The 19,598-nt window shown below is 36.9% G+C and overlaps 2 protein-coding genes across 8 annotated transcripts in view; both read left to right on the forward strand.

Annotated features, from left to right (window-relative positions):
- The first annotated feature begins 149 nt into the window (after nucleotides 1–149).
- HDAC10 (histone deacetylase 10) lies at nucleotides 150–14,366 on the forward strand. 2 transcript variants are annotated; one of them, XM_026081511.1, is made up of 19 exons: nucleotides 150–168; nucleotides 822–888; nucleotides 1,773–1,907; nucleotides 4,082–4,178; nucleotides 4,866–4,963; nucleotides 5,044–5,148; nucleotides 5,364–5,432; nucleotides 6,069–6,195; nucleotides 6,805–6,870; nucleotides 7,251–7,310; nucleotides 7,674–7,763; nucleotides 8,667–8,773; nucleotides 10,150–10,217; nucleotides 10,700–10,973; nucleotides 11,606–11,696; nucleotides 12,221–12,306; nucleotides 12,801–12,854; nucleotides 13,498–13,786; nucleotides 14,281–14,366. In XM_026081511.1, exons 2-18 carry the CDS (start codon nucleotides 824–826, stop codon nucleotides 13,514–13,516), a joined length of 1,611 nt encoding a protein of 536 aa, XP_025937296.1. In that variant the 5' UTR covers nucleotides 150–168; nucleotides 822–823; the 3' UTR covers nucleotides 13,517–13,786; nucleotides 14,281–14,366. The 2 variants fall into 2 exon arrangements, with proteins under 2 accessions (XP_025937296.1, XP_025937297.1); XM_026081512.1 differs by having other exon boundaries at nucleotides 13,498–13,764.
- Nucleotides 14,367–16,259: 1,893 nt separating this feature from the next.
- TUBGCP6 (tubulin gamma complex associated protein 6) overlaps nucleotides 16,260–19,598 on the forward strand; it is a 33,135-nt gene continuing 29,796 nt past the window's right edge. For all 6 annotated transcript variants that reach the window (XR_003256015.1, XR_003256014.1, XM_026081506.1 and 3 more), the window contains exon 1: nucleotides 16,260–16,346. The gene's annotated coding sequence lies outside the window, so the exon portion shown is untranslated. The remainder of the gene's footprint in view (nucleotides 16,347–19,598) is intronic.

A 19,598-nucleotide genomic window follows, 5' to 3' on the forward strand; every position in this document is an offset into this window, starting at 1 on the left:
GGGGAGGCCGCCGCCGCCCTCGACCCGCTGCGGGGCCCGGCGGAGCCGCCCGGGGCCGCTGCGGGGCCGGGGAGCCCCATATCAGGGCGCTTCGGGGTGACAGGCTTCCCCAGCGGGTGTGAGGCAGAGGAGCCGGGGGGGCCAGGTTTGCTCCTCGGCCTCGATAAGGTGCCTCAGCGGTTCACTGGGCATTTTAATTTCTTTAAAAAGTTTTTTTCCCCCCTAAATAAATGTCTCTTTTGCATCTTTTAAAAGACCTATAAAAAAGTTGTAAACATAACAGGTCCCTGTAACTGTGGTATCTATGGTATATGCAATCATATTTTTTAAATGTTGTGGGTTTATAGTGCAGGTTTTCACAAATACCTCATTTCTCATCAGCCCTCACAGGTAAGTGGCTCTGTGTCGTAGCTGAGACAGGAAGATAAGTCCAGGCCGGTGCTCAGAGCCTCAGCAGTGTTCATAAGGCCCTAACAGGGGCTAGAGGCACTTGGGGAGATTGTCCCATCCTTTTGTCTGCACCACAAATACCTGAAAATTCAGACAAGCAGGAAGTCTGCCTGTGCATGATCCGGTTTCGAGATCAGTGCCATGACTTTTGCACTGCTTCCTCACTAATCAATCTTGACAGAGTTCCTCCTAAACGATTTTCTTTGATTTCATTTTGTAATTACAAAGCCTGAAGTGCAAAATTGTCATACAAGCAGATACAGTATGTACGTATATTATCTTCTCATTAAGTAATATAATAATGTTTTAATGTACATTTACTGCTTGCCTGAAATATGTGTCTTGGGATTTTTATCTTGTTTTGTCTATAGCAATGGCTTCAGGAACAGCATTGATTTATGATGAGGAAATGACCAGTCATAAACTACTTTGGAATGAGTAAGTCAATAACATCTTGTCCTTTTTATGAATAGATTCTTATTAGGGCTTCTAAGAGAGGTATCATGTAAATATAATTTTGTCTCAGTTTACATGAAATACCTAGTGACAGATATCCTGTCACTTTCTTCATAAATAGAAAATCTTTCCTTTTGTAGAAAAACTTTATTGCCAACTTGTGTCCAGATGCCGTAATGAGAATCTGAAGCTGGATTTGACAGGCTGTTGGCCTTCGGTCCAGTAGGCCTTAATAAGAAGTGTTTAGTTGTAGGCATCTGAGTAATCCTCTGAAAAAAGTACTTTAAGCTAATTAAATTGCTTATAAAGCTGAAATGTAACAAAATTGGGACCTTGGGAAAAATATGTAGGTATACTAACAGAAACCCTTTTTCTAGTAGTTTAGTGGTAGATTCACTGTTGCCCAGATTAGACATGGATAAATACCACTTTCCTAAATTTTAGATAAATTAGACCAATATCTTTGATACTATGCTCAAAATAGAAGTTCACTCCTCTCCCAAGCCAACTTCTCCTCTGTTGACCTTTGTCTTAACCTACTGCTTTTCATTTCAGTTCAGTTTTGGTGTGTTTGTAGTAAGTGTTGGTAGTCTCAGTAGTGAGAGAGGAAAGAGAGAACAATGCTAATGTGTTTCTTTTTTTATTTAAGAACTATATACATTATTTTTGCTTATGTATTTTATAACCAATTGTTTTTTGGCTCAATTCCAAACTAAAGAGTGCTTGAAGATGTATTTACTCTCACATCTTTTTATGAGGATAACAAATCTTCTTACAATGGGAAGTTTCAGCCTAAGCATTATGAAATGTATTTGTAAGCCATGCTGATTTGGTATGATAGTAATGTGATTATTGCTTATTTTTAGTCCAATTTGTGATATCGAAGTGCCAGAAAGACTGTCATTCTCTTATGAGCAGCTTAAATGTTACCATCTTGTGGAAAGATGTGTCTGTGTGCCTGCCAGAGAAGGAAGCGAGGAGGAGATCCTGTTGGTTCACAGGTCTGAAATTTACCTTCCTCACCTTTCAGATTAATTCAGTGAAATAACAGACCCTCATACCTCCAGATCGTATTTTCCTCCATTTGTAAAAGTCTGATCCAAAACTCAATGACTTCCAGAAATTTCAATGGAAGATAAGTAATGCTGAGTGTAGTGTAGGTGCTATTCCACTAAATCCCCTTTCTCACTTTTTGAATTCTCTTGAGCTATGAATGTTGATTTATGCACAGCATGAAAAGTAATTTCTAATAAAAATTGGGAAAAGACCTAAAAAGGACCAAATAATGGGTATTTCTTTAGAAAGATTTTCTCCTCTTTCTTCCAAACTTCTCTGAGGTAGAGTTAACCAAAAAGAAAAGCTTTGCAGCTAATTTTCTGGGGGGAGTTCAGAGGGACAGCAACATGCCTGTTCTGAAGCCATGGCGATGAAGTCTGCTCTGGTGTTTGTCGCCTTTGTGTGATGATTCTGCAACGGACGTGCATGTTGTTTGTGTGCTTGTTTTCCCTTCTTAGCAGGTAGCAGCAAGGGTAGACTTCTCCGAAAGGGAAGGGGAGTTGGGAGCAGAGCAGGGTGACAAGACAGGCAGAGGCAGTGGCCTCATGGATACTAACAGTACCCGAGTGAGGTGCACAGTGCAGGTCCCAGGATGGTAACCAGGTTCAGCCAAGAGTCTGGATTGCCAGACAAGTCCATAGTGACAAGTCTGAGGTCAAGCTAGGGAGTCTGTCCTCGGGTCAGGGTCCAGATCAACAGGGTTCATGGCCAGGCATGGACATTGCTGCAGCACAGCTGCAGTGTAGCCAAGGGTGAGAGCCTTACCTTAAAAGCAGCTCCTAAGGGAAGGAGGGGGAGTCCCTGCTGAGATTTCTTAGCAGAGCGGTTTGGAGGGGGCCTCCGCTGAGGCTTCTAGCTCTTTCTTTCCTGGCCACCAGCTGTACTATCTCTAAATTGCTCCTGAACCCAGCAGCCAAACCCCCAGGAGGGGAGGGATGCCTTGACACTTGTAGTGAGACCATAGCTTGATCCTGAGGCATGCTTAAAATAATTCAGCTTGCAGAATGGTATTTTTCCTCAGACAGTACTTGTTCATTAGAATGCAATTAGTGCCATATACAAATAAAAAATTATGTTAAATATATTGCTGATTGGGTACTAAAGAGACTTGATTACTATTCTCACTTCCTGTTAGATGACTTGAGATAGATTATTTCACTGAGTCTTGTCTTGGTTTCCATGGATAAGCTAGAGATAGTAGTGCTTTCTCCTTTCTTTAGATTTTAAACTAATCACTAAACAAAACACTTTTAGACTGAAACAGACATATAAGTGACAAATATATAACTACTATGGAAGTGTTTTGTATGTGTTCACAGTTAGGCTGAGGCTGATGGTGAAGTTCAGCTAGTAATTATACAGCCATTCAGGTTCTTGTCATTTTAATCCGTTAACTCATTCATTTTGAAGCCACTGTTTTGCTTTATTTCTATCAGATGGCAGCAGTGTGTCTCATTCTGTGTGGTGAAATTCTGGTTGCTTTGGCATTGGCAACCAAGAGGAACAAACATATGGTCATTATATTCTGAGCTATGGCACAGATAGGAGAGTAGAGGCTATCGGCCTTCTTTATATCGCACTAGACAAGAGCAGGAAAGCAGTGGCAGAGAATGGGTGAAATGTTGATTCCAGTGCCTTAGGACTTAGTGCACTCTTGAACTAGTGAAAAGAGGAAGATGATACACACCTGGTAAGGGACTGATTCAAATACCTTTTTTCCATCAGGGTCATAATGTACACTGATGACTGTCAAAATCATAATTTAGTTCTCGTTGGAGTGGTAACTATATATATGATATATTGCAAAATAGACTGTTGCATGATGAATGAACAGTCTTTTTATGATAGCAAGACTCATTGCTCTTACCACTGGAAAAGGGAAAAGAATGTTCTCATATTCTTTTAACAAACAAGAACCCGTGCTTTCTTAGCTAGTCCTTGTTTTCTTCACTACATGCTGCAACTAACATTCCAGAGTTCCTGTTGGACTTATGAAGTCTCACAAAAAAACATTTTAACATAAATTCTGTTACTTCTCATTACATTTTGCATAAAAAAAATCTTTATAGGTATATTTGCCTAGTTAAATGGTGTGTTAATTTCTTTCTCTCCTCTGCAGTTCAGAACACTTGGAAGTTGCAAAAAGCACCCAGACAATGAATGAAGAGGAACTGAAAAGAGTCTCTGGGAATTATGATGCTTTTTTCTTTCATCCGGTGTGCAAGTTAAACTGCTTCTTCTTTTGGGAGTTACAAGCATTTGTATTATTGTGTCTGAATGGCACTTTTCCAAATAGGGGAAAACTGGCAATACGTTTTTTGCTGTTTAAATACACTTGGATGTATTTATGGTATTACTATATCTGTTTCAAGTTTATTATAATGCTGTAATTTAAATTGGTTAAGTGTTCTGTCATCTATTCTCTAATTATATCTTGCCAGTATAGCACACTTACCAATGTTATCTCCTTATTTTAGTCAGTTAGCCACATCATTGAAGACCATTAGTGACCCGCAAATCACATTTTGTTAACAGTCACTCTAAAATGCTGTTTCAGGTAAAGGAGCGGAAGTCTTTTGTACTTTTCTTCTGTAAGGTTTCGTACCTTATTTTCAAGGATACCATGTCATTCCACTAGTCAATTCAATATGTCCATCTCATGTTTCCTATATACTCTAGAGAGACTGTCCTTATAAAGGATATGATGATCACAAATAAACCTAGTAGAAATCACGTTAGAATTTATGCTGTAAAATTCTGCTTTCAGTTACCCGCATACAACTTCAGTAGAGTAGACCTATGTCAAGACAACTTGCCGTTGTGGTGCAAAGTATGTCATGTATGATTAGTTTAAAAACAAGCTGGCGAGTGATTGATGATAACCATGAGATTTCATTTTTTAGAGCACTTACCGCTGTGCCAGAATAGCAGTAGGAGCAGGTTTGCAGCTGGTAGACTCTGTGATGTCAGGAAAAGTGTGCAATGGAATGGCATTAGTAAGGTAAGAAAATACCTGAGAAAGTCTTTGCTTTTCAGCAAAATTTCCTTTGTTGTGAATAACCATGTAAAACTTTATTTTAGGCCTCCAGGTCACCACAGCCAGAGGAATGCAGCTAATGGGTTCTGTTTATTCAACAATGTTGCTATTGCAGCAGAATATGCAAAAAGAAAATATGGTCTACAGAGGTAAGTGCATGGTTGACTCTGGAGAAGCTTTTCATAGGTGTATTCAATGGCATTTAGATACCATTTGATACTGTACTATTTTAGATTAACATCTAGAGTTTCTTGGGTGTCATGTACCTTTTCTGTATGAAAATCATCTCTGTTCATCTGTACCTCCATTAGACTGGGATGCTGTGGTTATTCCATTCAGTATTTTCTTTTACTGATCTATGCAGAATCCTAATTGTTGACTGGGATGTGCACCACGGGCAAGGAACTCAATATATATTTGAAGAGGATCCAAGGTTTGTAGGATGTTTTGTTTATTTTTATGTTAGATAGTTATATATTGTTTGTCTTAACATTCTAGAAATAGAAAATCTTGCAGAATGCCTTTCATTCTCTTGGCTGTTTTAGTTACTATATCATTCACTTTTTATTTGTTATCAAATGGGGAAAAAATCTAACAAAAAGAAATATATAAATCTACCCTAAAGAGTAGCACAGAATGAGCAATATGACTACCTTGGTTTGTCAGTGGAAAAATCTTGTTAAGCCAGTGTTCGAGTAATCTGTCTATTCTGCCTATTCAGGAATCTCTCTGTTCAAGTACTCACGTAATAGTTGGACAAAACCCATTAGTTTTATATTGCTTTCTGAAAAGCTATAGAATTAGGTTCTTGAAACAAGTCTCCTTTTCTGAAAATGCCCTGTGTTTCATCTTAAAGGAACTCATACAAGAAATCTGTAGCAGTTGTCCTAAGTTAATTTTGGTATAGGACCTACTATACGAATTTTCACAGTTCTGGTCTGTTCAGAGAGCTAAGGGGAAAGGAGGATTCTGTTTTCATGCTTTCGGTCAGTAGGGCCTCCAGGTTCAGGATATAATGTCAGTCTTGGCACATTTTCATCACGTTTTATTTGTTTCTTTTGTCTTTCAGTGTTTTGTATTTTTCCTGGCATCGCTATGAACATCAGGAATTCTGGCCATCACTCAAGGAATCTGATTATGATGCTGTAGGTCTGGGACGAGGAAAAGGAAGTAATATAAATTTGCCTTGGAATAAGGTAAATATTGTTTACAGCATAAAAAGATGAATGCAGCAGCTTTATTTCTTATACATTAGGTAACACTTTTTCTGAAAAGTGCACTGCTTCACTTACTTGGCAGATGTCACGGCACAGTGCACCTCATTTCTGTTGCGGAATGTCTGTTGAGAAATATGTCTCAGAATGTGATAATGTTTTTTTTTTTTAAAAAAAAGGGAGAGAGAGAAAAATATGTATATATTCTGTTTTCACCAATATCTTGCCTAGACATCAAATCAGAAAGTGTTTCAGGATATGGTTATATCCATCATTGCTCAGCAGAGAACTGAAGCTCATACTCAAGACCAAAAATGATGGAAATTAATGTACTTTACTTAAATGGATTTTGTTTAATTGGCTTCTTAAAGTTTCTTCATCTTTAACTCTTGATACTGTCTTTCCATAATGTCTCGAAGAACCTTAGAAAATCTGTTATTCTGACAGAAGAATATGACCTTTATTATATTTTTATTAATACATATTATATATCTTTTTACATGTTATTGACATATTATTTGCATATATGTATGTGTATTTGTATTTTTTAATATTATTTAATATTATATGTTATTATATTATGTTTTGCAGGTTGGCATGGGAAATTCAGATTATCTTGCTGCTTTTTTTCATGTCTTGCTTCCAGTGGCTTTTGAGGTAAATTTTTTTTTTGCTCTGTTATTTGAATAGTGAAACCAAAGACTATTTCCTAAATACATTTTAAGCAGGTACCTTTGAATATTTTGTAGAAGTGCAGTACCTACCAGTAATGCAAGTAATACTTTATTTCTGCTGGTATGAATGATGTCCAAATGAACTAAATATTTATGAAATGTTTAATTTTTAAATATTCAATATAAAGATCTGTAACTTCTCCAGCAGGAGTTAGAGGCAATCTTTGCTTTTATTCAAGAAGAGTTTTTATTCCTGTTTATGGTCTAGTTGAAATACAGTTAAACGTGGTATAGTTGAAATCCAGTACAAAGTGGAAGATAGGACTTAAGAATGGAGACAGCTATCTCTCTGTTTTACAACAGTTTGATCCTGAACTGGTTCTTGTGTCCTCTGGATATGATTCAGGAATTGGAGACCCTGAAGTAAGTAACTTGCTGTGGCCTTTGTGCTGTCGGTCATAAATCTGTTTGTAAAATATTTCTGCATCTTAAATGTCTAGTGATTGCTAGGTGGAATTCACTTTGACTAAACAAGTGTTTGAGTCTTTAAGTGACTCCAGCTCATTAAATATTATGATGAGACTTGTAAAGACCAGATTATCCCCTGTGTGTAATTTATATGTTGTTTTTTGCACCTTCCTTTAAAACGGTTGGTTCGGCATTTTTGTTAGATGCATACTATCAGAGATAAGTGTTCCAGTATTTCAGATTGTCAATTTTTGTCTTTTTTTTACTGACATTTTGAGTCAGGGTTTCAGCTCTTACTAATAATTTTCTTTGTTTTAGGGTCAAATGAATGCCACTCCTGATGTTTTTGCCCACCTTACCCACTTCCTGATGCAGCTAGCTAATGGAAAGCTGTGTGTTATTCTGGAGGTAAGCTTGCTGGGGAAGGGTCTTTGTATTAGAGCCATATAGGCCTAGCTAGACACTAGAAAGACAAACCTCTTAACAAAATAATTTATTCTTTTTATATTTCTTTTGAAAATCAGTAATGAGTATGATTTGACAATGCTCTTACGCATTGAAAGAAATGTACATCTTAAAAACTGATGTTTTTTAATTTGTAATTTTGAAGCGAAGGAGCCTGTACTAATTGTTCAAAAAACACATCCTCCACAGGCGCGTTCAATTCTTGTGCACAGTGACTAGACTGCTGCTCTGGACAGTCTCAAACTCATTTAAATGTATTTGATGAATAAGCTGCATTATGGATGTTTTTGCTGTATCAACATTTTTCCCCCTCCCAATGCTGATGATGTAACTGCTCTACTGGTGGTGTGCAGGAAGCGGTCCACCATCCCCAATCTAGCAGTCTTAAATCTAGTCCTTCTTTGACTTCTGCCAAACCATCAGGTCAACTAGATCTTAAAGTGTCAGGCTATGCAGTATTTCCCTTGTACTGACATTTTAGATGACAGTGATAGTATTTGCCTTCTAAGGAATCTTCCACAAGAATTGTTGAAGGTGGCATGTCATGGATAGGATTAGGGAAGGGATATATTTCCAGTGTTTCCATGGCAAAGTAAGAGTTTCCAAAGCTGATCCAACCATGCTAAAGTGAGTTGAATCATGTGACACCAGTGAAGTTCACCAAGTTGCCTCTTAACTTACTGTTTTCAGATTGAAAACTATTGACTTTAGATGCGTTTGTGTATAATTTTCCATTTCTGCAAATTCAGATATATTTCAAAAGGTTATCTTATTTCCCACAATGCTTTTCACATAAATTTTACAAGTATTTGTTATGTGGCACAATTTTTTTGTTTGTTTTTCTAGGGTGGATACCATTTGAAGTCACTGTCTGAATCGGTCTGCATGACTGTAAAAACTTTGCTTGGAGATCCTGTACCTCAAATAACTGGGGAAATGGCACCTTGCCTAAGGTAAGCCTATAAAGAATTTTACAATATCTCATGTACTTATCAAAGAAACTGAAGATGTACATGCTTCAAACATTTTGCTGAAACAAGATTTTAATATGATACTTTATAATATACTATTTTCTGCGAAGTGTTGAGACCTGTGGTGCTAAGGTAGTCAACTGTGTGGAGCTATACTGAGATAATTAAACTTTGGGCTCAACTTCTTTTTTGAGATAGTAAAATTGCCTTTGCACAGTAGTGCGTCTGACCTAGTAAAGCATTCTGAACCTTGGGCCTGTACCAGTCTCACTTCTAAATAGTGTCTTTCTACATCTTTCTGTACTATCTTCTGCACACCTCCAAGTATCCTATCTTCAGTCTCTCTCCTACCTCAGTAGCTGTCCTGTGACTTTCCTCAGCAGTAATATCCCTCTTGCATTTGGGTGGGTAGAAGGCAGCACCTACTGGTTGGCTGTATTATTTAAATTAAAAACTCAGATCAGCCAGGGAAGCAATGTCGATGTATACAGGCCTCTGGGCAGAGTTGGGTTTGTAAGCTCTGATGGTCAAAGCTGGTTATTTCAACCTGGGTATCTCTGTATTGCACTCCCAGTACATCCCATAGTACCTGTATCATCAGCTCTTTTACTCCTTTACCAACTGTAGTATTTCAGGTTGTTACCATCCTTGATAGTAGAGATTTAATTACATATTCATCTTGTTATATCAGTCCAGCCCCAAGCAACTTACAGATAATCTCCAAACATACGAAATTTGTCCTAGATTTAACATGACCTGAATTATGTTTGTATGATAGCTAGTGTAATGGGAGCCATTGCTTATAGTGCTGCAAATAATAGTGGTAACAGGAAGGAGAGATTTCAACACAGAGAATATCAAGGAATGTGATTTACTTAGTTTCTGCCCTGCTTTGAATCTTCCTTAACAGATAATTTTGCTGTTGCAAAGCCTCATTGGTTTAGCAAGGGCTCTCTGAGGGTTTGGATGAATCTAATTGCACCTTGACGTTCTGTAGTTTAAATCTCTGACGGAACAAAGAGTAACAAGTGAAATCCTGCCTTTCCTGAAGTCAGGGAGACTTTTATCTCCTCAAACAACAGTGTCAGGATTTCACTCAATGTGTGTAAATGTGCACTTAAAAATCAGTTACTGTATGTGTTCAAAATATATTCTTCACTTTTTTTTTTTTTTTTTTGACTCTTTCATCTAATCTCTCCAAGTGATTTGCCTGTTGATTCGCATGCTCTGTTTTTCTGTTCTGCATTTTTGGAATAGACCAGAGTTTGTTCATTTTCAGAGGTTTTTTTTCATTGGGGTGAATCATGTTCTCCGTACTTTCATTATTGCTGATGTTGTTAATTCTGTTTCTTTTGTAGTGCTATTGAATCTATTCAAAATGTGAGAGCAGCACATAAACCCTACTGGAAATGTTTGATGTATGAAGGTAATTACTCTTCTCTTTCTTCAAGCAAATGTGATCAGTAAACAGACTCATACTGAAACTCAAAATGATTAAAATTAATGCCAGTGGGTTATTCATCAAATGACTGATGAAACACTGAGGCTTCATTCAGGGTTAAATCCACAGCTGATCTGCAGTGGTATTGTTTAGTTGACTTCTGAGTGAAGCTGGTAAACATCAGACCAAAAAATACTCCTTTGATATCTTTTTTTTTGAGGATTCTGTATTCTGTGCCAAAACTATGGGCATAGGATTCTTGATCGTTTAAGACCTTTTCACTAGATTAAAATAAATGCATCAGCACTGGAGAGTAACATCTGTGGCAAGAAACATTGCACATGGAAATAAATATGCACACTACTAATATAAATGTACTCTGTTTTGTAAGTAAATATAGCTAAATATTAACACTGATCAGGAATTAATACATGTGAAACCCCTCATTGTTTTTCTTTTTTCTCTAGACACATCTTTTTTACAAAATCTGAGCACCAAATCACACCTACTAGAGAAGGTTAATACAAATCCCTCCACAGAACACGAGTCTAAGATAACCAACAAAGATGAAATGGTCAAAGTAGAAAGGTTTTTGGAATTGCACATGAAAAATATTCTATTTCCAGTGCCTCCCATCAAAACAGCAGCAACAATTGAGTCTGAAGCTTCAGCACATTTGCTCCCACTATCCGTTCGTGTGGTGAAGGAAATGGACATGAATGAAGTTAAAGCTCTTGTCAGGTTGGCCCTATTTGTCTAATTCTCAACATAATTATGAGCACGAGAGGTTTTGGCACAGACTGTCATCGAGTTCCGTCTCTGCCATGGTCTTTTTTGGCCTCAGTCTACTCAATCTTAGCCAGAGTTTCTCCCTCTGAAAAATGAAGAAATTGGTGTTGGTTACCACTCATATCCTTAAAGCCCTTTGTAGAAAGAGCCAGAATGTCTTAGAGAAAATTATTTCAAGGGTGATAGAGCAGTTAATGCAAGCATATTCATTTAGAGAGAGGTTTTGTTAGGAAGGTCTCTTAAAGCTCTGTGGTCGCTTTTAGCTAAAAAAACACCCAAACTGGCCTGATCTGAGAAGCTCAACTTTTTGACTTAGAAAGTCCAATTCTGATAGAACTCTATTTCCTGAATATATTCAGACATTTATATTTTTCTTTCGAGTGCAAAATGGAAACAGGTTTAGTGAGTTCAGGATTGTCTGGCAAGAGCATTATCATCTTCCTGCTAGAGCTGTCTTCAAGAATTGTGCAGCACACAAAATGTACCCTATCGGTACTACTGCAAAGTACCATGTCAGTGTCCTCTTCAAAAGCACTGGATTTTTGTCCTTAACCTGGTTTTTCTTCATTTAATTTATTTTACAGTGCCTTTTATGCAGACCTTGTGAAAGAGGATGAAACTTTGCTTTCTCTTGGGAGTATGTTGGCTGTCCTAGATAAAATACTTACGAAGCAGGTAATAATAATCTGATTATTTGGGGCTGGTTTCTTCTGATTTCAACTTCTACTGTTTTGTCATCAATAGATTAGTTACTATGTCCTTCGCAACCCTGCTAGTCTTAGCTAGATTGTTCTGAGTTACAAGAGTGTGTATGCAAGATCAGAAAAGATTTAGGAATCGTTGTTAACTCCAAGATATTTTTCTAATGATCTTTGGGCGATATATCGCCCTGCTTTTCTGCAGCCACAGCAGATGAGGCAGTAAGAACCTTCTCATCACCCTTAGATACATGGGTGAGCCAGATATTCACTCTTGCAGTTGAGGGGAGCAGGAACTTTTCTGTCAAAAAAACACCGAGCAGCAGCAAGAAATTTGAGCAAGAAACGTCACAAATTATTCCTGTCCTAGTGCTCAGAGTTTTGTCTTTTGTCTTGAATGATACCTATATACAAATAAAAAATAGAAACATTTTTTACAAATAGAAATGGCATGGTATTGTGCAGCACTAATTATTCCTGAATAAAAAAAATATTTTCTAGGTGTGCAATGGAATTGCAGAATCACCCACAGCTTCTGTTTCTGTTGCTGTTGCACTAAGACATTCTGTTCGTTTTGGATTTCAAAGGTGAATTTGTGTCTTTTGCATTTGGGGCCCTTTGACAAAACATAAAAATATGATAAAAGTGTATAAACTATTGCAATTTGTCTTTGAAAAGCTTCATTTTTAAACAAATAGCACCTCCAAAGGCATAGCGTTTTCATTTTCATTTAATGCAGTCAATATTGTCTATACTGCCAAAAGCCTCTTGTCTTACCAAAGGCAAAACACTTTTAAGGATTACTGCTGTGCTAGCCCAGGCTTTCTGTGTCAGATTTTGATTGTCTTTTCCCTGAGGGCATTCCCCCCCCCCCCTCAGTGTTTGACAGGAGAGAAGGCATTCACTTGAGCTGTCCTGGATATATTTTCTTTATATTTCTAATGGACCAAGTACAGAAACAATTTCCTTTTTTATGTATCTAATCTACATGCAAACTCCTTTAAAAAAAATAGCACTAACTTAAAAAAATTACTCATAAATGTAAGTGTATGTATACATGATTTTACTTTGTATTCTGCAGAGTGCTTTGCATATTTGTTGGAGACATGGAAATCATACCAAACACAGAAGATGGGTAAGGTTTCTCTTTATGTCAGGGAATCAGATCCCAAATACTTTATAAATGTTCCTAAGTGTCTCTGTGCGTGATGAAGTGCACTAAGGAATCACTCAGGAACTGATGTTTATTAATTTTAACCTGAGACACAATACAAAACATCCCCAAATATATCTCTAAAGACAAACCTCTATTTCTAAATGGCACCTCATGAGTTTAGTGGTAGGTTTAAAGTGTTATCCTTTTATAGCAATTGAAATTTAGATTGCTACTGAATATGTAAGCAAAAAGATGGCAATATTTAAAAGGAAATTTAAAATGGTGAGAAAAGATAGGAAAGAAAGTATACATTATGTTAAAATCACTGATAAAAATGAAATTGCATATGAACAAATTGAAATCACAAATATGACATATATTAATAAAGGTGTACAAAGTGTAACCTGTATCTATCCACTTGTGAACCACAGGTCAGGACAGATACATTTCAAGTCCTTATGCAGAAGTAATCCAGGACTGTGTCCGACTGCAAGAGTAATAAAAGACGCTCCAATAAAGGCCCAGGTCTTGATTAGTCTGTTGAACAGTTAGGAAAGCTGGCTACATACTAGAGAAATATATATAAAACAACTCAGAAAACAAAATGTTTGTTCTTACCCAGAGTTAAATGGATTTTATGAGTGACTGGATATGCACAGAGAGGAAGCAGAGACAGAAATCAGAAGGAATGGACAGGACTGGGACTTCATACATTGTTCCCCAGCCATCCTTAATTCACCTTGTCAAGGAAGTGGACAGAAACACAAGATTTCCGTGCAAGTAGCTGTAGCCTCTCACTGTTTCCCAAAGTCCATATGAGTTTCAGAGAATGGATGATTTTCTTCAGCTGATCTGTACCAGACAGAACTGCATCTTCAAGTCTAGATCTGTGTGTATTCACAAAACATTGTGTAGGTCCTTGATTTATTGAAGACACTATCAGTTAACTATTCCAGAGCTGCAGCTGGCACCAGGCATCTGTTACAGACATACCTTGTCAAATACCATGCCAAGATGCGTCAAGGATGCCCATTTTTACATTGCCTTTGCTACAGAGAGTAAACAGTCTGCTGCAGCCTGTTACATGTACTGTGTACTCACTGTAAGGGGCACGTGCTGCTGATGTTGAGTTCTTTATTGAAAGTCATCTTTACATATCTGTATCTTTCTTTGCCAGCTCCCCTTTTTCTTAAAACTGATTTGTCTGTAGTCTTCAATGCTTTTTTTAAAATATGAAAAAAGTAAGATTTCAATTTTAATTGCCATCAGCATTATGGCATGTAATAGTGTAGATAACTTACTTGCTACTGAGATATGAATTAGTGTTTAAAGAATGATAAAAGGACTTTTTTTTATCTTATTGGAAGTTTTTGGTTAAATACTGGGATGTGCTTTTTATTTACAGAAGAATACTCATGATACATATTTGTGAAAAACAACAATCTGAAAAGACCAACTCCAAACACTATATTTCACTGAACTGGAAGGAGGTAAGGTTCACTTTCATAAGGTAAAAAGTTTTTTTTTTTTTTTTTTTAACAGAATGAATAGAATATATTTACAGATTCATACGATGACACTGAGAATTATATTCCTCACTGAAATTTGAATATTTGAAAATGTTTCCTTTTTGCCCTGTCCCTTTTGCTTCTCCTTCACAGGTCTTTAGTCTATGTTAGAATGCATAGGTTTGAGGAAAACTTTAGTAGCTGCTACTTCTCATCTTCAAGAAGGCAGAGTCACAGTGTGAAGAGAGTAAGGAGGAGATGAGTAATCCGTATTGAATAAAGCTGCATTTTTAATAGATTGTTGTGAAAACAGATCAGTATCCTATTTCCTAGGCCAATTACAAATTTTTTGAGGTTCACCTTATTTCTCTGTTTTACATCTGTGAATTTTGACCTTTACATTTGGGCTGAACTGTTTCTCATTTTTGTTAAAGGGTGCTGAAGGAAATGACTTCTTTTCTGCTGTATTTGGATTCATTCTTCCTGTAGCATATAGTTATCAAGCTAACTTAACAGTAATAGCTGTTGGACCAAATAGGAGCCTTGGAATAAATGGGATTTCTTTACTTTTTGGTTTACTACGAGGATTAGCTGAGTCTCGAATTCTTGCAGTGATTGAGGTAAGAAATGGTATTAAGCTATGATCATTCAAAGTGTGTAGGACAGATTTCAGATTGAGCAGCAGCGTGCCTGGCATGCAACTGCCTAGAGCTGCCCAGTAGAAAATACTGGTTGTATCTACACTGTCTTTGGTACCTCTGAGTTCATGGCACAAATAGCCCAAGCTTCTATGTGTGGGGTCAGAGCTTGAGTATAAGCTATTGCCATCCCTATGCCTGAGAACCAGAGCAGACAGAAATACGTACCAAGCTGTAGAGAATCTGCATGATTGAGAAGCTGCGGCATGAAGGCCATGCTTGAACTAATGGTTATGTCTGTAGAGAACAGAGGTTGTTCTGATAATTAGCCTCAGCTTGGGGTTTAGCTTCCCTGTCCACTTGGGATTCCACAGCTCAGGGTTCTCTCCCAAAAACGAACACTCGCTCTCATCTGTTAAAGAAGTGATATGGTCTCTTTTCATCAGCAGTGGCTGAAAGCAGCACATTGTTCTGCTTATCCTAAAACACTAGATTTCCTCTCTGTCTCTGTCCCATGCTGTGCTCTATCACACACAACTTCCATCATGCAGAAACTAAAGTTAAACATATGCCTTGAAGAAATAACTGAAATACAAAGTTTTATGTTGGTAATTTCCAGGTAACCCCATAACAGGATTTTCTAATGCATGTGGATTTTCTAATGTGTGCTTTGCTTTTTAGAATAATTGAAAATTCACTTTCATCCATTTAAAATAAAATAGAGTTACGTTTTTTCAAAATAGTTGTTAATAATCTTCATATATTATGGATACTTCAGAAAATAATTTCTGTGAGCAAATGACATGGATTTAGACTGAAGCAAAATATACCACTATAAATAATGCATGAAGCAAACAAGCTCCATTCTTTCCTTCCCTCCCTTTCTAACATTTTCTACCCTTAATCCAGGATTATTTCTTTTCCCTCATAAAAGGAAAACTGAGATTCTTTCTCTGTTTGAAAAAAACAAGCTTTGCAAGAGATTAAAATTAATTCTTTTTCAGAAAAATTGCCATTTTAGCACCTTTTCATTGAAAAATTGGAAGTTGCTCGTTCTTGCTACTAATACTACCAACTTCATTACAAAAACTTGTTTTAAAATATTTTATGTATTACTGAAACAACGAATGTTTTGATCCTGGAGTATTTTTTTCTCCTGCAATAGAACACAGAGATGAATCTAATGCAAAGTGTAGCTAAAGCCTTAGTGGGTGATTCTACACCTGACTTCGGAGTCTATGCACCTCCTACCCAAGAAAAAGTACGTAAAATAAAAATATTAAGAGACCAGCTTCAGCAGAAATGGAAGATGCTTCAGTGTTCAGGTAAGTCATCTCTTTATCTTTAGTTCTTACTAATACGGGTAAATTTCTGAAAGACAATAAAATACAGCTAGATCCTATAACATTAAAGTCAGTGGGAGTTCTTCACTGATCTAATGGGAACAGGATGAAATTTTAAATGCATTTGATTCTGCCACTTAAGCCAGAAAGCGCTAAACTGTAGCAGAGTAACTACTCTAAGGAACTTTCAGAATTGTTATTCCAATATTTTATATTATTTATCCTGAGATGAAACTACCAAAATACTTTAAAGAATCGTTATAAGATGTACACTGGCTCTGATTGTTTACTTGTTTTCTGAATATAGCTCAGAACCAGCTAACATTTTTATGTGTTTAACTGGACTCCACAAATTCCGCATAACTCAGTAGTGATTATTCTTACTTAAAGTACATTCATAAGTAGTTGAGGATCAGGTACTCTATTTGTATAGGAATCAGATTAAGCAGGTGTATATGCTTTGAAGCATACTTCTCTAGAAGTATTTCTCTATTGAAGAACTCATGTTTTTTAGCAGAAATGCCATAAACTTAAAGAAGTAATGCTAAAGGTGGGCATACCTCTCTGAAATAAGATGTCCTCCTCTCTCTTTCAGAGGAAATGGTCAATAGCAGTGGTCTCATTCTGATAAAAATGTTCTTAAGGGTTTGGGAATTACAGTGTGAGCTTGACTAATAACTGGTGGTTTTTTATTGCTGTTCTTTTTTAGTGAAGAATGGGATTTCAGGAAATTGACTCCACTTTAGAATCATTTTCCACAGCAGCAGCAGAAGAAAATGTGTTGCTGTTTGGTTTGCTTTTTAAATCATCAGGAAATCATCATGGTCAATCTGTAGCCAGAACAAGAGCCATTAACAATTGCTTCATCTCTTTAAAATGTAAAATCCATATTTTCATCTCTATGTCTAGGGAATTGTACACGCAAATTCTGTATTGGCACCAATTATGTAAGACTGACTCTTGAAAACCTACCCCTGCACCTTCATCATTGCGCATTGGGGCCGATGTTATTTGTGACTGTGAAGTCAGGATTGTATATGCAGTAGCTTGACTACATGAAAGCAGAGTAGTCTAGAAGATAGGAATTGAAATGGGCAATCATAATATCCAAAATACTTTAAAATTGTTCAACATAATATCAAAATGCTTGCACTACTGCCACCACTACTCTTTTAATGGGAGTTTAAACAATGGCAGATCCCTCAGACTAATGAAATCTTTCTTCTGATTTAATGGATTCTCCTAACATGGACTTTTCTCTTGATTTTTCTGATAAATAATTGTCTGGTTAAGTTGCAGGAAATTAAGAAAGAAAAACAGTGAACAGCTATAATATTTGTATTTCCTAAATCTCACCTGAGTGGTTGAGATTAAATTCAGTTTCCTGAACTATATAGGACATAAGAGAGGAAAGATATAAAAATATTTTGCATACATATAATTTACAAATATATAATTGAATAAAGCAATGAAAAGATTAAAATAACATATATGCAAGAGGGAGCCTTTTTAGTACCTATATTTGTTTATTAAATCTATTGAACAAGGAAGCAAGACATTCCTGATTTAACATCCCTTTATTAGCAGTTTCTTCTGTGACTTCAGCTATCCCCTTTATCTTTCTGGTTTCATTTCTTCACCTGTGAAAAGTAATGTTGCTCCCCTCTCCAATTTAAATAGGTCATATTTACATGAAGCATTTTAAAATGGAAAAGCTCTGCGGAAATAGGGAGCAGTGTTATTAAATGCAGCATTACTGGGACTACATTCTGACACAGGGTTTGGGTGTTTCAACTTTGGCAGTATCTTTAAAGGAGATAGTTGGTAGCCTGAAAAGTCTTGATTTGTTGTTGAGTGTTTGAGTAACAGTTTATATTGAAGTAGTTACCACCGCTGCCCTTGCCAATTTTCAGGAACTAGATGAAAGGCTGACTGTAAGTCTGCACGCAACCTCTCTTTTTTGAAACATTGCTCCTCTCTATGCTGTAAATATTCTGTGGATAAGGGACTTAATTCTCCCCTCTTTCAAACATTAAATTTCTGAATAACGACAACAAAAAAATCCCCTGTGGATTTGGGAAGGGCTTAGGGCTGACATAATGTCAGACATAAGCAGCCTGAAGCAATGGCAGTAATGAGTGTCTTGTTTTACATCACCCCAGGTACCATTTGGTACTCATTTTGAAGAGCACTTCTCTGTGACTTAAAAGTTATGTTTATGCACATTTCCACAGGTTTCCCACAACTACCAGTGTTGGTACTGGGATCATAATTTGAATGCTATAATTACTATAAATAATACTATAATACATTATTTGAATACAGTAATAATTTGAATAACTAAATCATTTTTCATGGTCCTTTTTTCATAACTGTGCTAAGTGATACTCTTCTAGTTCATACTGATTTTCAGTTATTGCTGGATGGGAAATGGTTTCTAATCCTTGGAAGTTTTGAAATGCAAAGCAAATCTATTCCAAAAGAGAGTAAAAGTCATATCAAATATTTTTTACAAACAGAAAAGTTGAAAACCACCATGTTCTTCTGTTTCCATTCAGAATTCCATTAATTTAAAATAAGCTTAACTGTAAACTGTTAGGAAAAGTCACTTTAAATTGAAAGCTTATTTGGACACATTAGAACCTAAAAAATTAGGTTATCTGGGCAACTGCCAAACTTAAGGTTCAAAAAATTTCCAAAAGAGAAGATTTATTGGAGTTTACTCTTCTCTCATCCTCTCTCCTCCCTCGAGGAAAAAAATATCAGCATTTCTAGGAGAAAGCATTTTCTCAAAAACATTCCATTCTCACACCATTTTACCTCCTTTCACCGAGCTATAAATTTCTATAGCTAGTTTGCGAATGATACGAATGTGGTATTTTGATACGTATTTTTCTAAGATGATGATTCTAAGATGTGAACTAGGGAAAAAGAACTGTGTATATTTTCAGTAAAGTTATTTTACAAATGTCGGGAAGTTGTGTGCAGTTATGTTCTGCAGATCAGGGCAAAAAATGTAAAATAAACACGGTTTGCATCTTTATGGCAATAGCGTATTTGTTGTTAACTTAGCCCGCCTGAAAGGAGTATGAGTAAAAATGTTAAAAACGAGTAAAACGGGTAACACTTGGTTCCCAAAGCTGCCTGCGCGCGGGTTCGGCACCCGGACCTGCTCCCTCGGCGAACGCGTCGGGTCGCTGCAGCCCTGCGGGCGGCGGGGGGGGGGACGCGCAG

The sequence above is a fragment of the Apteryx rowi genome, unplaced genomic scaffold (assembly GCF_003343035.1).
Source record: "Apteryx rowi isolate R43461 unplaced genomic scaffold, aptRow1 scaffold_550, whole genome shotgun sequence".
NCBI lineage: Eukaryota > Metazoa > Chordata > Aves > Apterygiformes > Apterygidae > Apteryx > Apteryx rowi.

Excerpts from the sequence above, each read along its gene's own strand:
- HDAC10 (XM_026081511.1), top strand. The coding sequence starts at position 824 with ATGGCTTCAGGAACAGCATTGATTTATGATGAGGAAATGACCAGTCAT. Across the intron at positions 5,433-6,068 it reads ATATTTGAAGAGGATCCAAG|TGTTTTGTATTTTTCCTGGC; the intron begins GTTTGTAGGATG and ends TTTGTCTTTCAG. Across the intron at positions 7,311-7,673 it reads CAGGAATTGGAGACCCTGAA|GGTCAAATGAATGCCACTCC; the intron begins GTAAGTAACTTG and ends TCTTTGTTTTAG.